We start from the raw sequence: 17708 nt of genomic DNA, 5'->3' as shown, positions 1-17708 counted from the left end.
AGACTTTCAGTAGAAAAGTGTGGGCTGGTCATAGACTTAAGGCTTCTAGAGAAGGTCCCCAAAGTGTGATACTACTGTGCATGTGTAGAATGGCTGGTGTTCACCTTCCTATGGTGGGTGCAGTGATCCTATATGTGCCTGAGAAGCACAAGGAGATCTCTTCTGTCTAGTTATTGTCTGTGGTGGCTTGTTTTGTGGGGTGCCAGAATGAGTGAGGTTTCCCCTTCCTCCTGCCTCTGCAGGGTTTGTTCATGTTCCAATTCCAACCCGAAAAATCCTTCCATTACAAAGGGCTAAAGCTCAGCCAGTATTGTCAAGGCACCCACAAGGAGAGAACATGAACCAGCTCATCTATGGGAAGGAAAATGAGATGGGTAAGTGCCTGAAGGGCATCCTCCATCCCCACCCAATGCTCTACTTGGGGGCAGTAACTCATTCGGTGGAGCCCCATAGTCTCCACCCCCTTGTCTGGCCCCAGCATCTACATTTTGTGTAGAGATGACTAATAACAATCTTTGTTGTACCTTAGTTTATGTCTTCATCCGCATTAACAGTGCAGGGACAGTCCTGCCCTGCTCCTCTGAACAGCTGGGGACAAAGACATGGATGGATCAAGTTTACAAATGGACCAAGGACACTGGGCAGGAAATTCAAGGTGCTGTAAGCCCTCCAACGTCCCTCTTAGTACTGAAGCTCTCTGTTAATTCCCGTGTTGGCTAGGCAGGTGGCATGAATCCAGGCCTCCCTTCATTAAGGTAGAGAACCTACCGGATATCACCCCATTTGTCTCTTCTCTGTCCCGCAAATGGTTCGCATTGGATCCAGTATTTGTGAGACCTCTTCTGGTGTATTCATTGTGTTCCTGACCAGTGCTGGCTTGAGCCTGGAGTCACTGCTTTGCTACTGGACAAAAAAAGGTGCTCATCCAGATTTTCTCTGTGATTAATTTATTGGCTGCTTTGCCTCCTCTTACTTGTAAGAGTTAGGTCCATCAGCCTTACTTGCTGTTACAAATGCTTTGAGCACACTTTGTGTCAGTTTAGCCTGTTGTCAGTCACCAGCATGAGGAACTAGTCCAGCTTCTAGTGTTATTGTGCTGGGACCAGCATCTCCAGCTCACTTCTTCACCTTTAGGGTGAAATTTACCCCAGGAGAGAAGGCCTAGGAGCACCTGAATCTTCCAAGACTTGTCCTGATCTTTTCATGTGTGCTAATTCACCCATAGTCCTCAAATGTTGCTCAGATGTATTGTTATCTGGCACCTCCATTTGGGACAGAATCATGGGTTCTAAGGACAGAAGCAACCATTGCAATTATCTAGTCCAACCTCCTGCATAGCACAGGTCAGAGCATTTCACTTAGTGTATCCTGTATCGAGCCCAATAACTAATTTTTGAACGAGTGAATGGCCCCATGATACTTATAAGAACTTGGCACCTATTTCCAATGGAGCTGCAGCCAGCTCCCAAATTTGGTTTTTTAATTAGGGCTGTCAATTAACTCACACAATTAACTAAAAATGTTAATTGCGATTAAAAAAATTAATCACACTGTTAAATGATAGAATACCAATTGAAATTTACTAAATATTTTGGATGTTTTTCTACATTTTCATATATATTGTAGTTGTGTTGTAATTGAAATCAGTGTATATTATTTTTTATTATAAATATTTGCACTGTAAAAATAAGAAATTTTATTTTTCTATTCACCTCATACAAGTACTGTAGTGCAACTTACAAATGTAGATTTTTTTTTTGTTACAAACCTGCATTCAGAAACAAAATGTAAAAATTCAGAGCTTACAGGTCTACTCAGTCCTACTTCTTGTTCAGCCAATCGCTAAGACAAACAAGTTTATTTACATTTACAGGAGATAATGCTGCCCTCTTCTTATTACAATGTCACCAGAAAGTGAGAACAGACGTTTGCATGGCACTTTTGTAGCTGGCATTGCAAGGTATTTACATACCAGATATGCTAAACATTCGTATGCCCCTTCATGCTTCGGCCACCATTCCAGAGGACATGCTTCCATGCTGATGACGCTCATTACAAAAATGTGTTAATTACATTTGTGACTGAACTCCTTGAGGGGAGAATTGTATGTCTCCTGTTCTGTTTTACTGGCATTCTGCCATATATTTAATGTTATAGCAGTCTCAGATGATGACCCAACACACGTTGTTCATTTTAAGAACACTTTCACTGCAGATTTCACAAAACTCAAAGAAGGTATCAATGTGAGATTTCTAAGATAGCTACAGCACTCAACCCAAGGTTTAAGAATCTGAAGTACCTTCCAAAATCTGAGAGGGACAAGGTATGGAGCATGCTTTCAGAAGTCTTAAAAGAGCAACACTCTAATGTGGAAACTACAGAACCTGAACCACCAAAAAAGAAAATCAATCTTCTGCTGGTGGCATCTGACTTAGATGATGAAAACGAACATGCGTCGGTCCGCACTGCTTTGGATTGTTATTGAGCAGAACCCATCATCAGAATGTCCCCTGGAATGATGATTGAAGCATGAAGTGACATATACATCTTTAGCGCATCTGGCACGTAAATATCTTGCAACGCTGGCTACAGCAGTGCCATGAGAATGCCTGTTCTCATTTCAGGTGACATTGTAAACAAAAGCAGGCAGCATGATCTCCTGAAAATGTAAACACACTTGTTTGTCTGAGCAATTGGCTGAACAAGAAATAGGACTGAGTGGACTTGCGGGCTCTAAAATTTCACATTGTTTTATTTCTGAATGCAGTTTTTTTTGTACAGGTTCAACTTTCATGATAAAGAGATTGCACTACAGTACTTGTATTAGGTGAATTGAAAAATACTATTTCTTTCATTTTTTTATAGTGCAAATACTTGTAATCAAAAATAAATATAAAGTGAGCACTGTATGCTTTGTATTATATTATAATTGAAATCAATATATTTGAAAATGTAGAAGACATCCCAAAATATTTAAATGGTATTCTATTATAGTTTAACAGCACGATTAGTTGCGTGATTAATTGTAATTAATTTTTTTAATTGCTTGACAGCCCGAGTTTTAATGGGTTTATCCTTCATCCAGGGCACCTGGGTCTCCCAAGCTGAAAGGAGTCAGGGCACCAGGCCTGTACATGAGCATTTAGGGCATGAAACTGTGTCTTCAATTTTTAGTACATGTAGAGCCCTGCAGTATGTGTGCACAACTGATGTTTAGACAGTTTGCTTGTGATCATGTCATTTGTTTGCATGATCAAGGAAATTCTGCAGATGAAAGTGAGGCCCCTTCAAAATGTGCTACTTAATTGTAGAGCGATAAACTCTCAATAATGTACAGAAGAAGAAGTTGGGAGTCGATGATGTATAAAGCCTTTTTCATCTGTCTTACTTTTCTGATCCTGTAATATAGACGAGACTGCAAGAGAAAAAACAAGGGAGGGAGGAATCTACCACGTGCTCAGTCATTTTGATATCAGTACCCCGACATGACCCCAGACGGGGCTGTACTGCAGGAAGCAGTGTTGGTGACATAGTAGGGTGTGCTCTCCCCCTTGAGGCAGTACTGACCCTAATACCTCAGTATTGTGCTGGGAGTGGGGCTGTGCTGCTGGAAGTGCCATTTTTGGTTCATATTTAAAACTGAAGACCTCTGGAAATTTAATTTTTGTTTCCCTAAATTATTGCCTCCTCCCTCTAGTTTCAGTTGGATGTAGGGTTCATCTTTACTTCTTGTCTTGAATTGTGGTGCATGAGGGATGCTTGACTGTTAAACATCTGCTATGTAACATCCCAGAGATGGCTGCATTTTTCAGTGGTGGATGAATAGATCATATATGTGTGAGACGTTTTTTAAATTGCTTGTTAGCCAATACATGTTAGGTGTAGTATACACCACATTAATGGGTATTACGCACACATTATTTATATAATAAGTATTATATAAATAAAGTGCTGGGAAGTTATGTTAACTGAATGTATTATGCTCTTCCCATAATTCTGTTCACCCATGTCAGACATCTCACAACACTGTCCAAAGCTGAAGTCAGCTTTGATATTAGAAAACAGGAAACTTGTCAAAGCAAAGATTCATTAATACTTTGTATCAAATATGGTTAGGAAGTACTTTTGTGGCTCATCAGTGGTTGGAATGTTGTATTCAAAACAAGATATGGGAAAGTGTAGGGAAGTACTAATGGCAAGCTGGCACAAACTAGTGGGTTAAACTTAAACTTCTAGTGATGCATAATTTGTAAAATCATCCTATCTGAAATGAGTATCTTTGAAGCACACTTGTGTAAGGTGAACATGCTGCAAGAGTGCTTCCTAGAAGGAGAATATGTATGTCTCTCTTTCATATTATACTGCTTTGTCTTTTGACAATAAATTTGGGCAAATTTAGTTATAAACGTTCAAGAAACCAAATAAGAACAAACTGAGAGTGTAGTCAATGTGTCCCAGGATGTCTGGTTAATTAACATGCTTAGTATTTTGTCATAACCTGCTGGATTTGAAGCTCTGTGGCTGGAACAGAAGACCACAATCTATAATCTCTCTATCTCTTCTAGATTCCAAATATTGCTCCATACTGGAGAATGGATCCCTAGCTTTCAAGGACTTCGGCCCAGAGCAGTCTGGAATCTACAAATGCAGTGTCTCCTATTCCAAGGAGGGCAAGCACTACACAAAGCACTTCCATTTCTTTGTCAGGGGTATGGTATGTAGTAAAGCTGCCCAAGGTGCAGAGAGGTGCGGGAAAGGGATTAGCTGCTTTGTGAAGAACAGGTCAAGATGCCAGAGATAAATGATTGCCATGACTAAAGTGGGGAGCATGATCTCCTATACTGGAGAGACCCGGGGGTCTGGGTATTGATGCAGGTTAGGGTGTTGAGGAGAGTGCCAGTGGGAATAACTGTGGGTCACTATGGGTATGCCTACACGGAGATTAAGAAAACCCATCGCACAGCCCCATAGCTAAGGGGGAGCATGAGCAGGCACTGCCCCCCTGTACCTTTGTTTGTTCTCATAAATAAGATGTTCCAGTTTTTCTTCCCCAGTTTCTTTTCTGAGTTTCCTCAGACGGGTGATTGTAGTCCTAAAGCCACAAAGTAGTAGTCACAGTTGCAGTGGCCCTTGGGGGTGGGGCATGTTAGTGACCGTGTTTCAGCTAAATGAAGTGTGGTGACTGCATTACATTGCTGCCATAAAAAAAGATGGGCAAGAAAGTCTCTGCAAAGTGGGGGCACATGGTTCTATGCTTGAGTTTCTGTGACCAGACCCTGCCTGCCTGTTTGGAAGGGAGGCAAGAATTCCTTTCAGACAGAGAGAGGCTATATTTTATAACCTGTTTGATCTCTTGTGATAGCTTTTTCCATAAACACACTTATTCTGAAGTTATGGTATTAAAAAGGTAGACCTTCAATGAAAAGATCAAATTTATTAGAGTCAAACTGGTTGTCTTTAGACTTACTATTCTTCCAGAACAAGATATACTGGACTCAGCGTTTGTTTAAGGCTAAATTGGCCACACACAGTGAATGCTGGACATGCAAACAGCCACATGACAACCTTTCATAATCCTCTATACCAGCGGTTCTTAAACTGGGGTTCACGGCCCCCCTGGGGCTCTGCGAGAGTACATCCCAGCATCCGCGAGTCATGTCTGGCTCTAGGCAGTCCACGAGTCATGTCCAGGGCCGGCAGCTCTGCTGATCAACTCCTCTCCCTCCCAGTGCCTCCTGCACACCGCGGAACAGCTGTTGAGCGCCCCCGGGGAAAAATTAAAAGCCGGCTTGGGGATCCACAAAAATTTTTAAATCAAAATGGGGGTCCTCAGCTTGCTAAAGTTTGAGAACTGCTGCTCTATATTTCTCCAAAAATGCATGTGTTTTGGAACATCATAGTCAGTGCTCTCTCAAAAACTTTTCTCTCTTTCTCCAAGCTTGTGTTATTTTAGGGGTGCTGGATGAGTTGGCTTTACCAATTAACATTAAGAAATGGATTGTGGTATCTATTTTAGTGGCAAAAAATAGTGAAATCTGTGACTTCCAAAGACCTCTGTGACTTCAGCCAACTGCCGGCTGAGAGCTACAGGGTCCTGCTGCCACCCATGGTGGCCGGGAGATGCAGGGTACCCCTGCCACCTGAGGTGGTGAGGCCCTCCGAGCTCCTGTGGGTGGCAGGGGTACCTTGGAGCTCGTGGATGGTGGGGGGACCCCGGAGCTCCCAGCCGCTGCCCCACAACTCCTGCCTGCCACTGCAGGGCAGGGGTACCCCGCTGCTCCTCACCACCATGGGCGCCTGGGGGCTCCGAGCCACTGCGGGGGATCCCGCAGCTGCTGGCCACCTCTGCAGCTTTGAGCTGTGGGGGGAGGGGGAGGGAGAGGGGAACCCTGGAACTCCAAGCCCACACAGATGGTGAGAGCCCCTGGAGCTCCCAGCTGACCCCGCCGCAGCGGCTCCCCATTTTGTCATGGATATTTTTAGTAAACGTCAGGGACAGGCTACGGGCTTCCATGAATTTTTCTTTATTAGCCTGTCCCTGATGTTTACTAAAAATATCCATGACAAAATCTTAGCCTTAGTTATGGTGTCACTTATTTATCTCTTTAGTCATTTGAATAATTGATGCCCTTGTATGACTTCTATGGATTCAGTTTTATTTTTTGGGTTTTTTGTATTTTTTTTAGGTTTTACAAATATTTAACATTGAATTTTGTTGTCTGTATTGTATTTCTATCTTGTGAAAGTATTATATGTTTATAGTTTATATACAAAAAATACACCCATTTGAAGTTTCACCTTCTCAGTATCTAATCCAAGCAAGTCAATCAAAGCACACAGTAAGAAAAGGAGTACTTGTGGCACCTTAGAGACTAACCAATTTATTTGAGCATGAGCTTTCGTGAGCTACAGCTCACTAACCCTAAGCACACAGTGATTCCTATTTCAAGAAGTCTGGCGAGCTGGTAGAATAGATTACTGAAAAGCTTTTGTATAACTTGGTGGTGTTCTCAACAATTTTCCTTTGCAATTCGCCATTGGTTTCCTTGATCAGTTCATGATAAGTCTGAACTGATCAAGTCATTTTACACTTTAAGTCATTTTACACTTTTGAACCCTGATAAGTGGGAAAAGTTCCCTCCTTTTTTAATTTTCCATTACTAAGGTCTTGTTTTCTGTTTTCAAGTTGCTTCAGTGTTTTCCCAATAATTTTAATGGTCCATCATTGTCTTTGCTGGGTTGTACAATGCTAGGTACTTGGAGCTTGTCTCATCTGTTTGGGGAGGTGGCCCCTCCCTGTCTGATTGTTTTACTTCTCTGTAGTGTGGTGGAGCTGAATGTTGCAGCAAAAATTATGAACACAGTTTTATGTATACAAATACATAAAGCCAAAGTCTATGTCCATAACTCATAATAGCCATCAGGTTCAGAACATTACAAGCTTTAACGCTGTGGTCAGTCAGTCTAGGAATTCCCCTTCCTTGACTCTGCAGTACTGTCCCAGGCCCCCTGGGCAGACTATCTAAGGTTTCTTATGGACTCTAGAGGTGCGTTCCAGCTCTAGTCAGCCCACACTCTCTCTACTCCTGGGGGAATTCTGCGCCACTGCGCAATACAGAAGTTTGCAGAAATTACCGTTGTACATGCAGAATTTTCTTCCTCCCACAGAAATGGGCTGCAGTGCTGCTAGCCACCACTTGGGGCTGCTGGACCTGGCAGAGCCCAGCTCACACATAGAAGACGAAGCAACTATGTGCTAGAGGGTTCCTGGCAGCTGCAGTTTCCAGCATGCCCTGAGGGAAAGAGACAGTGGCGCGCAGAAAACTCAACACAAGTCTGGGACCAAGCATCCAGGGTCCTATGTACCCCCAATGCAGATAGAGCTGCAAAATCATTGTCAGGCTCTCTGCACAGGTACTGCTGGGGAGAAGGATTTGGAAGAGCCCTCTGAGGGAAGGGATCAGAAGGAGAACCCATCGTCCAGAAGGCCTGGGATGCATTGTCCTAGGGATGGGGGTTCCATGACCACCACTCCCAAGAGGAGGAGACCGGTGGTGGTGGTTGGGGACTCCCTCCTAAGGGGGACGGAGTCATCCATCTGCCAACCAGACTAGGAGACTTGAGAAGTGTGCTGCTTGCCTGGAGCTAGAATTCAGGATGTGACTGAGTGTCTGCCGAGACTGATCAAGACCTCAGACCGCTACCCCTTCCTATTTCTCCACATGGGCACCAATGATGCTGCCAAGAATGACCTTGAGCGGGTCACTGCCGACTATGTGGCTCTGGGAAGAAGGATAAAGGAGTTTGAGACGCAAGTTTTGTTCTCGTCCATCCTCCCTGTTGAAGAAAAAGGCCCAGGTAGGGACTGTCGAATTGTGGAGGTGAATGCGTGATTACGCAGGGGCCAGGTGATGTCAGAGAGAGGGCTTTGGATTCTTCAACGATGGGATGTTGTTCTGAGAAGAAGGATTGCTAGGAAGAGATGGGATCCATCTAATGAAGAGAGGGAAAAGCATCTTCGTAGGCAGGCTTCCTAACCTAGTGAGGAGGGCTTTAAACTAGGTTCGCCAGGGGATGGTGACCTAAGCCTAGAGGTAAGTGGGGGAGTGGGATACTGGGAGGAAACACAAGGAGGAGGGTACAAGATGGGAAACCTCCTGATTCATAATGAGAAAGTAGGGCAATCAGCTAGTTATCTTAGGTGTATGTACACAAATGCAAGAAACCTGGGAAAAAAGCAGGAAGAATTGGATGTCCTGGCACAATCAAGGAACTATGACATGATTGGAATAACAGAAACTTGGTGGGGCAGTTCACATGACTGGAGCACTGTCATGGATGGGTATAAACTGTTCAGGAAGGACAGGTATGTGAGGAAAGGTGGAGGAGTTGCATTGTATGTAAGAGAGCGGTATGATTGCTCAGAGCTCCAGTTTGAAACTGGAGAAAAGCCTGTTGAGTCTTTGGGTTAAGTTTAGAGGTGAGAGCAACAAGGGTGATGTTGTGGTGGGCATGTGCTATAGATCACTGGATCAGAAGGATGAGGTAGACGAGGCTTTCTTCAGACAACTAACAGAAGTTTTCAGATCACAGGCCCTGGTTCTAATGGCGGACTTCAATCACCCTGATGTTTGCTGGGAGATCAATACAGCAATGCACAGACAATCCAGGACACTTTTGGAGAGTGTTGGGGACAACTTCCTGGTACAAGTGTTGGAGGAACCAACTAGGGGCTGTGCTCCTCTTGACCTGCTGCTTACAAACAGGGAAGAATTGGTAGGGGAAGTAGAAGTGGGTGGCAACCTAGCAGCAGTGACCATGAGATGGTTGAGTTCAGGATCCTGACAAAAGGAAGAAAGGAGAGTAGCAAAATACAGACCCTGGACTTCAGAAAAGCAGACTTTGAATCCCTTAGGGAACTGATGGGCAGGATCCCCTGGGAAACTAATATGAGGGGGCAAGGAGTCCAGGAGAGCTGGCTGTATTTTAAAGAAGCCTTATTGAGGACGCAGGAACAAACCATACCGAAGCGCAGAAAGAACAGCAAATATGGCAGGTGACCGTGAGTTTGTGTGTGTGTGGGGGGGGGGGGGGGCGGAGGGTGAGAAAACCTGGATTTGTGCTGGAAATGGCCCAACTTGATTATCATACACATTGTAAGGAGAGTGATCACTTTAGATAAGCTATTACCAGCAGGAGAGTGGGGTGGGAGGAGGTATTGTTTCATGGTCTCTGTGTGTATAATGTCTTCTGCAGTTTCCACAGTATGCATCCGATGAAGTGAGCTGTAGCTCACGAAAGCTTATGCTCAAATAAATTGGTTAGTCTCTAAGGTGCCACAAGTACTCCTTTTCTTTTAGTGAAATCTTCGGTGAGCTTAAACTCAAAAAGGCGTGGAAGTGGAAATTTGGACAGATGACTAGGGAGGAGTATAAAAATATTGCTCAAGCATGCATGGGTGTAATCAGGAAGGCCAAGGCACAATTGGAGTTGCAGCTAGCAGGGGATGTGAAAGGTAACAAGAAGGGTTTCTACAAGTATGTTAGCAACCAGAAGAAGTTCAGGGAAAGTCTGGGATCCTTAATGAATGGGGGAGGCAACCTAGTGAGAGATGATGTGGAAAAAGTTGAAGTACTCCATGTTTTTTTTGCCTCGGTCTTCACAGAGAAGGTCATAGAATCATAGAATCATAGAATATCAGGGTTGGAAGGGACCCCAGAAGGTCATCTAGTCCAACCCCCTGCTTGAAGCAGGACCAATTCCCAGTTAAATCATCCCAGCCAGGGCTTTGTCAAGCCTGACCTTAAAAACCTCTAAGGAAGGAGATTCTACCACCTCCCTAGGTAACGCATTCCAGTGTTTCACCACCCTCTTAGTGAAAAAGTTTTTCCTAATATCCAATCTAAACCTCCCCCATTGCAACTTGAGACCATTACTCCTCGTTCTGTCATCTGCTACCATTGAGAACAGTCTAGAGCCATCCTCTTTGGAACCCCCTTTCAGGTAGTTGAAAGCAGCTATCAAATCCCCCCTCATTCTTCTCTTCTGCAGACTAAACAATCCCAGCTCCCTCAGCCTCTCTTCATAAGTCATGTGCTCTAGACCCCTAATCATTTTTGTTGCCCTTCGCTGGACTCTCTCCAATTTATCCACATCCTTCTTGTAGTGTGGGGCCCAAAACTGGACACAGTACTCCAGATGAGGCCTCACCAGTGTCGAATAGAGGGGAACGATCACGTCCCTCGATCTGCTCGCTATGCCCCTACTTATACATCCCAAAATGCCATTGGCCTTCTTGGCAACAAGGGCACACTGTTGACTCATATCCAGCTTCTCGTCCACTGTCACCCCTAGGTCCTTTTCCGCAGAACTGCTGCCTAGCCATTCGGTCCCTAGTCTGTAGCGGTGCATTGGATTCTTCCATCCTAAGTGCAGGACCCTGCACTTATCCTTATTGAACCTCATCAGATTTCTTTTGGCCCAATCCTCCAATTTGTCTAGGTCCTTCTGTATCCTATCCCTCCCCTCCAGCGTATCTACCACTCCTCCCAGTTTAGTATCATCTGCAAATTTGCTGAGAGTGCAATCCACACCATCCTCCAGATCATTTATGAAGATATTGAACAAAACCGGCCCCAGGACCGACCCCTGGGGCACTCCACTTGACACCGGCTGCCAACTAGACATGGAGCCATTGATCACTACCCGTTGAGCCCGACAATCTAGCCAGCTTTCTACCCACCTTATAGTGCATTCATCCAGCCCATACTTCCTTAACTTGCTGACAAGAATACTGTGGGAGACCGTGTCAAAAGCTTTGCTAAAGTCAAGAAACAATACATCCACTGCTTTCCCTTCATCCACAGAACCAGTAATCTCATCATAAAAGGCGATTAGATTAGTCAGGTCAGCACCCAGAGTGCTGCACTGGGCAACGCAGCATGGGGAGGAGGTGAGCAGTCCTTAGTGGTGAAAGAACAGGTTAAGGACTATTTAGAAAAACTGGACGTGCACAAGTCCATGGGTACAGATCTAATGCATCCAAGGGTGCTGAAGGAGTTGGCTGATGTGATTGCAGAGCCATTGGCCATTATCTTTGAAAATTCGTGGTGATCTGGGGAGGTCCTGGCTGATTGTAAAAAGGCAAATATAGTGCCTATATTTAAAAAAGGGAAGAAAGAGAACCCGGGGAACTACAGACTGGTCAGCCTCACTTCAGTCCCTGGCAAAATCATGGAGCAGGTCCTCACGGAATCAATTCTGAAGCACTTGGAGGAGAGGAAGGTATCAGGAACAATCAACATGGATTCACCAAGGGCAAGTCATGCCTGACCAACCTGATTGGCTCTGTGGGTATGGGGAAAGCGGTGGATGTGATATATCTTGACTTTTGCAAAGCTTTTGATGTGGTCTCCCACAGTATTCTTGCCAGCAAGTTAATGTACATGGCAGAGGGGCATTGCTGGCACACAATGGCATATATCACATTGGTAGATGTGCAGGTGAACGAGCTCCTGATGGCCTGGCTAATGTGATTAGGTCCTATGATGGTGTCACTTGAATAAATATGTGGACAGAGTTGGCATCGGGCTTTGTTGCAAGGATAGGTTCCTGGGTTAGTGTTTTTGTTGTGTGGTTGCTGGTGAGTATTTGCTTCAGGTTGGGGGGCTGTCTGTAAGCAAGGACTGGTCTGTCTCCCAAGATCTGTGAGAGTGAGGGATCACTTTTCAGGATAGGTTGTAAATCTTTGATGATGTGCTGGAGAGGTTTTAGTTGGGGGCTGAAGGTGATGGCTAGTGGCGTTCTGTTATTTTCTTTGTTGGGCCTGTCCTGTAGTAGGTGACTTCTGGGTACTCTTCTGGCTCTGTCAATCTGTTTTTTCACTTCAGCGGGTGGGTATTGTAGTTTTAAGAATGCTTGATAGAGATCACCTGCACATCTACCAATGTGCCAGCAATGCCCCTCTGCCATGTACATTGGCCAAACCAGACAGTCTCTATGCAAAAGAATAAATGGACACAAATCTGACATCAGGAATCATAACATTCAAAAACCGGTAGGAGAACACTTCAACCTCTCTGGCCACTCAGTAAAAGATTTAAGGGTGGCAATTTTGCAACAGAAAAGTTTCAAAAACAGACTCCAAGGAGAAACTGCTGAGCTTGAATTAATATGCAAACTAGATACCATTAACTTGGGTTTGAATAGAGACTGGGAGTGGCTGGGTCATTACACATATTGAATCTATTTCCCTAAGTTAAATATCCTCACACCTTCTTGTCAACTGTCTAAATGAGCCTTCTTGATTATCACTACAAAAATTTTTTTCTCCTGCTGATAATAGCTCATCTTAACTAATTAGCCTCTTACAGTTTGTATGGAAATTTCCAACTTCTCTGTATGTATGTGTATATATATATATAAAATCTTCTTACTATATGTTCCATTCTATGCATCCGATGAAGTGGGCTGTAGCCCACGAAAGCTTATGCTCTAATAAATTTGTTAGTTTCTAAGGTGCCACAAGTACTCCTGTTCATTTTAGTCATGGGGATTTTTAGTAAAAGTCATGGATAGGTCACGGGCAGTAAACAAAAATTCACTACCCGTGACCCGTCCATGACTTGTACTATACACCCCTAACTAAAACTTGGGCCGGGGGGAGAGGGCGGGCGTCGTCGTGTGGCCTGGGACCCCTGCTGGTGCTGGGAGTGGGAGGGTTGGCAGGGCTGGCAGGTTCCATACCCGGTTCCACATGTCCCTGCAGCTCCTAGGGGTGGGGGAGGGAAGGCCAAGGGGGGCTCTGTGCACTGCCCATGTCCTGGAACTGCAGTCAATGGGAGTTGTGGGGGCAGCGCCTGTGGGTGGGGGCAGCATGTTGAGCCTCCTGGCCCCTTCCCCTAGGAGCTGTAGGGACATGGCAGCCACTTCGGGGGAGCCCTCTGAGGTAAGTGCCACCCCACACCCCAACCCACTGCCCCAGCAGCGGCCAGTGCAGCTGGCCCAGGGCTGCCTGATCTGCTTCGGCAGCCCCAGAGCCAGCCGCACCAGCCACTGCAGAAATCACAGAGGTCACAGAAAGTCACGGAATCAATGACCTCCATGACAGACACACAGCCTTATCTAAAGTAATTCCTACAACTTGACTTTTGTTTCCATATTTCTTAACATGTTCTTCTAGAGGTGAGAGAGTTGAAACCGACCACTTGTCCCCTATACTTAGAATCATAGAATCATAGAATATCAGGGTTGGAAGGGACCTCAGGAGGTCATCTAGTCCAACCCCCTGCTCAAAGCAGGACCAATCCCCAACTAAATCATCCCAGCCAGGGCTTTGTCAAGCTTGACCTTAAAAACTTCTAAGGAAGGAGATTCCACCACCTCCCTAGGTAATGCATTCCACTGTTTCACCACCCTCCTAGTAAAAAAGTTTTTCCTAATATCCAACCTAAACTTCCCCCACTGCAACTTGAGACCATTACTCCTCGTTCTGTCATCTGCTACCACTGAGAATAGTCTAGATCCATCCTCTCTGGAACCCCTTTCAGGTAGTTGAAAGCAGCTATCAAATCCCCCCTCATTCTTCTCTTCCGCAGACTAAACAATCCCAGTTCCCTCAGCCTCTCCTCATAAATCATGCGTTCCAGTCCCCTAATCATTTTTGTTGCCCTCTGCTGGACGCTTTCCAACTTTTCCACATCCTTCTTGTAGTGTGGGGCCCAAAACTGGACACAGTACTCCAGATGAGGCCTCACCAATGTCAAATAAAGGGGAACGATCACGTCCCTCGATCTGCTGGCAATGCCCCTACTTATACATCCCCAAATGCCATTGGCCTTCTTGGCAACAAGGGCACACTGTTGACTCATATCCAGCTTCCCGTCCACTGTAACCCCTAGGTCCTTTTCTGCAGAACTGCTGCCGAGCCATTCGGTCCCTAGTCTGTAGCGGTGCATGGGATTCTTCCGTCCTAAGTGCCGGACTCTGCACTTGTCCTTGTTGAACCTCATCAGATTTCTTTTGGCCCAATCCTCTAATTTGTCTAGGGCCCTACTTGCATGAATCCATGAGCATAGCCACGGAAAGAAGGAATTGTGAGCCAGCGGTAGCTGATATTTGTTACACATCATCAAGAAAGGGGTGGATAATAAGACAGAAAATATCATATTGCCTCTATATAAATCCATGGTACGCCCACACCTTGAATACAGTGTGCAGATGTGGTCGCCCCATCTGAAAAAAGATATATTGGAATTGGAAAAGGTTCAGAAAAGGGCAACAAAAATGATTAGGGGTATAGAACGGCTTCAGTATGAGGAGAGATTAATAAGACTGGGACTTTTCAGCTTGGAAAAGAGGCGACTAAGGGGGGTATGATAGAGGTCTATAAAATCATGAGTGGTATAGAGAAAGTAAATAAGGAAGTGTTATTTACCCCTTCTCATAATATAAGAACAAGGGGCCACCAAATGAAAATAGGTAGCAGGTTTAAAACAAACACAAGAAAGTATTTTTTCATGCAATGGACTGTCAACCTCTGGAACTCCTTGCCAGAGTGTGAAGGCCAATACTATAACGGGGTTCAAAAGGGAGCTAGATAGGTCCATCAATGGCTATTAGCTAGGATGGGCAGGAATGGTGTCCCTAGCCTCTGTCTGCCAGAAGCAAAGATTGGGTGACAGGGCATGGATCAGTTGATGATAACCTGTCTGTTCATTCCCTTTGGGGCACCTGCCATTGGCCACTGTCAGAGGATAGGATATTGGGCTTGATGGATCTTTGGTCTGACCCAGTATGGCCGTTCTTATGCACAAGTAATCAAAGGAGGCCAGTCTATTTTTGTGTGTTATATTTTTAATTTTTGTTTATCCTTTTTCTATCCAAATTGTCTTTAGCATGGAGTTGGCCTTGATCCTGAGGTGCGGGTTATCCCAGAGAGGTAGGAGAAGAGAATTAGTGAGATCAGATGCTGTAATCATCTTAATGCATTGCAAGATGCCCCATGTAGATGCAAGATTGGATTTTTCTTTGAGTGTGGGAAGCCTCTTAAGGTGTATATAAAAGACGAGAGGGAACCAAATTGCATAGCTAGGCTTTTTTCAGTGTCAAACAAAGCTGATGTGTATAAAGAGCTACTGGAGGGGAAACACCATATAAATTGCATGGTAAGCCTATTTATTTGAGAAGAGAGCAAGGAAGAGAACTTGAAAGGCAATAGGCTAATGATAAATATAAATACAAAATGTAAATATGAAAAATACAATAATATATAAAACAAATCATTCATAGTATATCAAATGCCCTGCACAAGTGAATTGCTAGTGCAATTTAAGATTTAGGTTATAGTCTGCTTTACATGTCAGGAGTGTTGACTGTTCCAAGGGATTAGTGGTTATTGTAACACAATCCATCCACCAAATCTGGTGAAGACAATCTGCCTGGCAATGCAAGTTGTGATGATTAGTGCAGATAATACTTCAGTCTGTAGATGGCGCGTATACCTCAGCTTAGTGTCAGACTATTACTCTGTGCATTGCAGTGCTACAGAATTGTCTTTACCGTTTGGTTTGTGGCAAATTGCCAGCACTACTATGATGGGTCTCGTGCTTTCTCTTCTTGGGGCGGGGGGTGTGTCAGGGCACTGTTTCTTGCCCCTGAACTGGGGTATTATCTGCCCCACTAGTGTCCTAGAGGAGGGGAGTGGAGAGGGAGGGACCTAGGTCCGCCCTCTACTCCGGGTCCCAGCCCAGGGGCCCTAGGGATAGTGATAAACCGCTTGAACTAGCGGTTCCTTCCCCTGGGCTACTTCCCTCTCCTGCCCTTCAGCTTATGGGGCTTCCTGCCCTCCCTCGGCACAAACCAGGTGTCCCTTTACCTAGGGTCTTGGTCTTCTTAGCCCACTGCAGCACTTTTCCAAACTCTCCTCTCCTTCCCTCCAAACTGCTCTCTCCTCCAACGCCAATCCACTCTGCTTCAACTCCTCCAAACTGCTCTCTGCTCCAACGCCAATCCACTCTGCTTCAACTCCTCCAAACTGCCCTCTGCTCTAACGCCAATCCACTCTGCTTCAACTCCTCGTCTTGTCTGATTGAAGCAGGGAGTTTTTATCATGTGACTGGCTTCAGGTGCTTTAATTAATTTATAGCAAACTTTCTTCCCTATACAGGGAATAAGGCTCTCTTCTAACACTCTCCTGCTACCCTCTGGCCTGGGCTTTCCTTGCTTTTTGCCCCTGCTTTAGTTCCCACCCCAACTGTGCCAGACACTTTTTCTTCGGGGTTTTTTTTTTTTTGCTGCTTTTTTTTTGCTGCCGTTCGAGTGCTGGTCGGCTGCCAGCTTGCCTGCCAGCCCCCCCACGCCTGCCCTCACACGCTGCTATTGCTTCAGCTGCAACACCCGGAGGAGGGGGGAGGACTGCCGACCCGCTCCCCGGAGGAGGGGAATGGACGCCCCAGACCCAACCGTTTTGCTGTTTGTTTGTGGACCCGCAATTAATCGTTTTCTTATCTTTGCTTGGAATTTTTGGAATGCTCCACAAAGACCGGGAGAGAAGACAGCTGACAGAGACATCGCCCAGGGAAGCTACAAATCATCGTGGAGGGGGGCCGTAAGACTGAGTAACTTTTGAACTGTACCCTCGTGTGGGGGGAGTTTGACTGTGTCTTAACTGCGTTTGTAGGGGCACAGGGGGTGTGGCACGGAGCTGCCCCCCGATCCATCGGTGCCCCCCCAACACTACAATAACCATCACAGCCCCCCCCCCCCGCCGTCCGTCCCTGCTGGCAACCTGCCATCTGCCTCTAGCCTCAACTGCTTGCTTTGAATTCCATCATCCAGACCAGACACAACAGCCGACCAAACGAGACTCTTTGGACAAACGTGCGTGGATCCGCGTTCCCCACCCCACCCCCGGACTGCCCACCCCACAGTTTGCCCCTACTACCTGACCCCAACTCCTGTTTCCTTCCCTGTCCAGTCCGACCCATTTGGCCCCCCCCCGCCTGCAGCCCAACAGGGAGAAGTGGTTAATCTGCTTCCCCCTCCCCCCTCCTCCTTCTGGTGTCTCCCCGTCTCTCCCTGCTCACGATGGCGGTGAATGAGAGGGGTGAGGCCCCTCTAACAACCTCAGTTGCCCCTCTCCCACCTACCCCCCTGCCCAACCCCCAAGCCTCCCTCCCCACCACTGCTGCCAAAACACCTGCCACCAC

At 45.7% G+C, this 17708-nt stretch overlaps 1 protein-coding gene across 1 annotated transcript in view; it reads left to right on the top strand.

The window, feature by feature from the left end:
* Positions 1-337: 337 nt before the first annotated feature.
* LOC141983709 (zona pellucida-binding protein 2-like) overlaps positions 338-17708 on the top strand; it is a 31325-nt gene continuing 13954 nt past the window's right edge. The window contains exons 1-3 of the mRNA XM_074946729.1: positions 338-374; positions 530-655; positions 4566-4709. Coding sequence (XP_074802830.1) covers positions 338-374; positions 530-655; positions 4566-4709 — 307 coding nt within the window. The remainder of the gene's footprint in view (positions 375-529; positions 656-4565; positions 4710-17708) is intronic.

Source organism: Natator depressus, chromosome 3 (genome assembly GCF_965152275.1).
Source record: "Natator depressus isolate rNatDep1 chromosome 3, rNatDep2.hap1, whole genome shotgun sequence".
NCBI lineage: Eukaryota > Metazoa > Chordata > Testudines > Cheloniidae > Natator > Natator depressus.
This window is presented reverse-complemented; position numbering and strand designations above follow the sequence as displayed.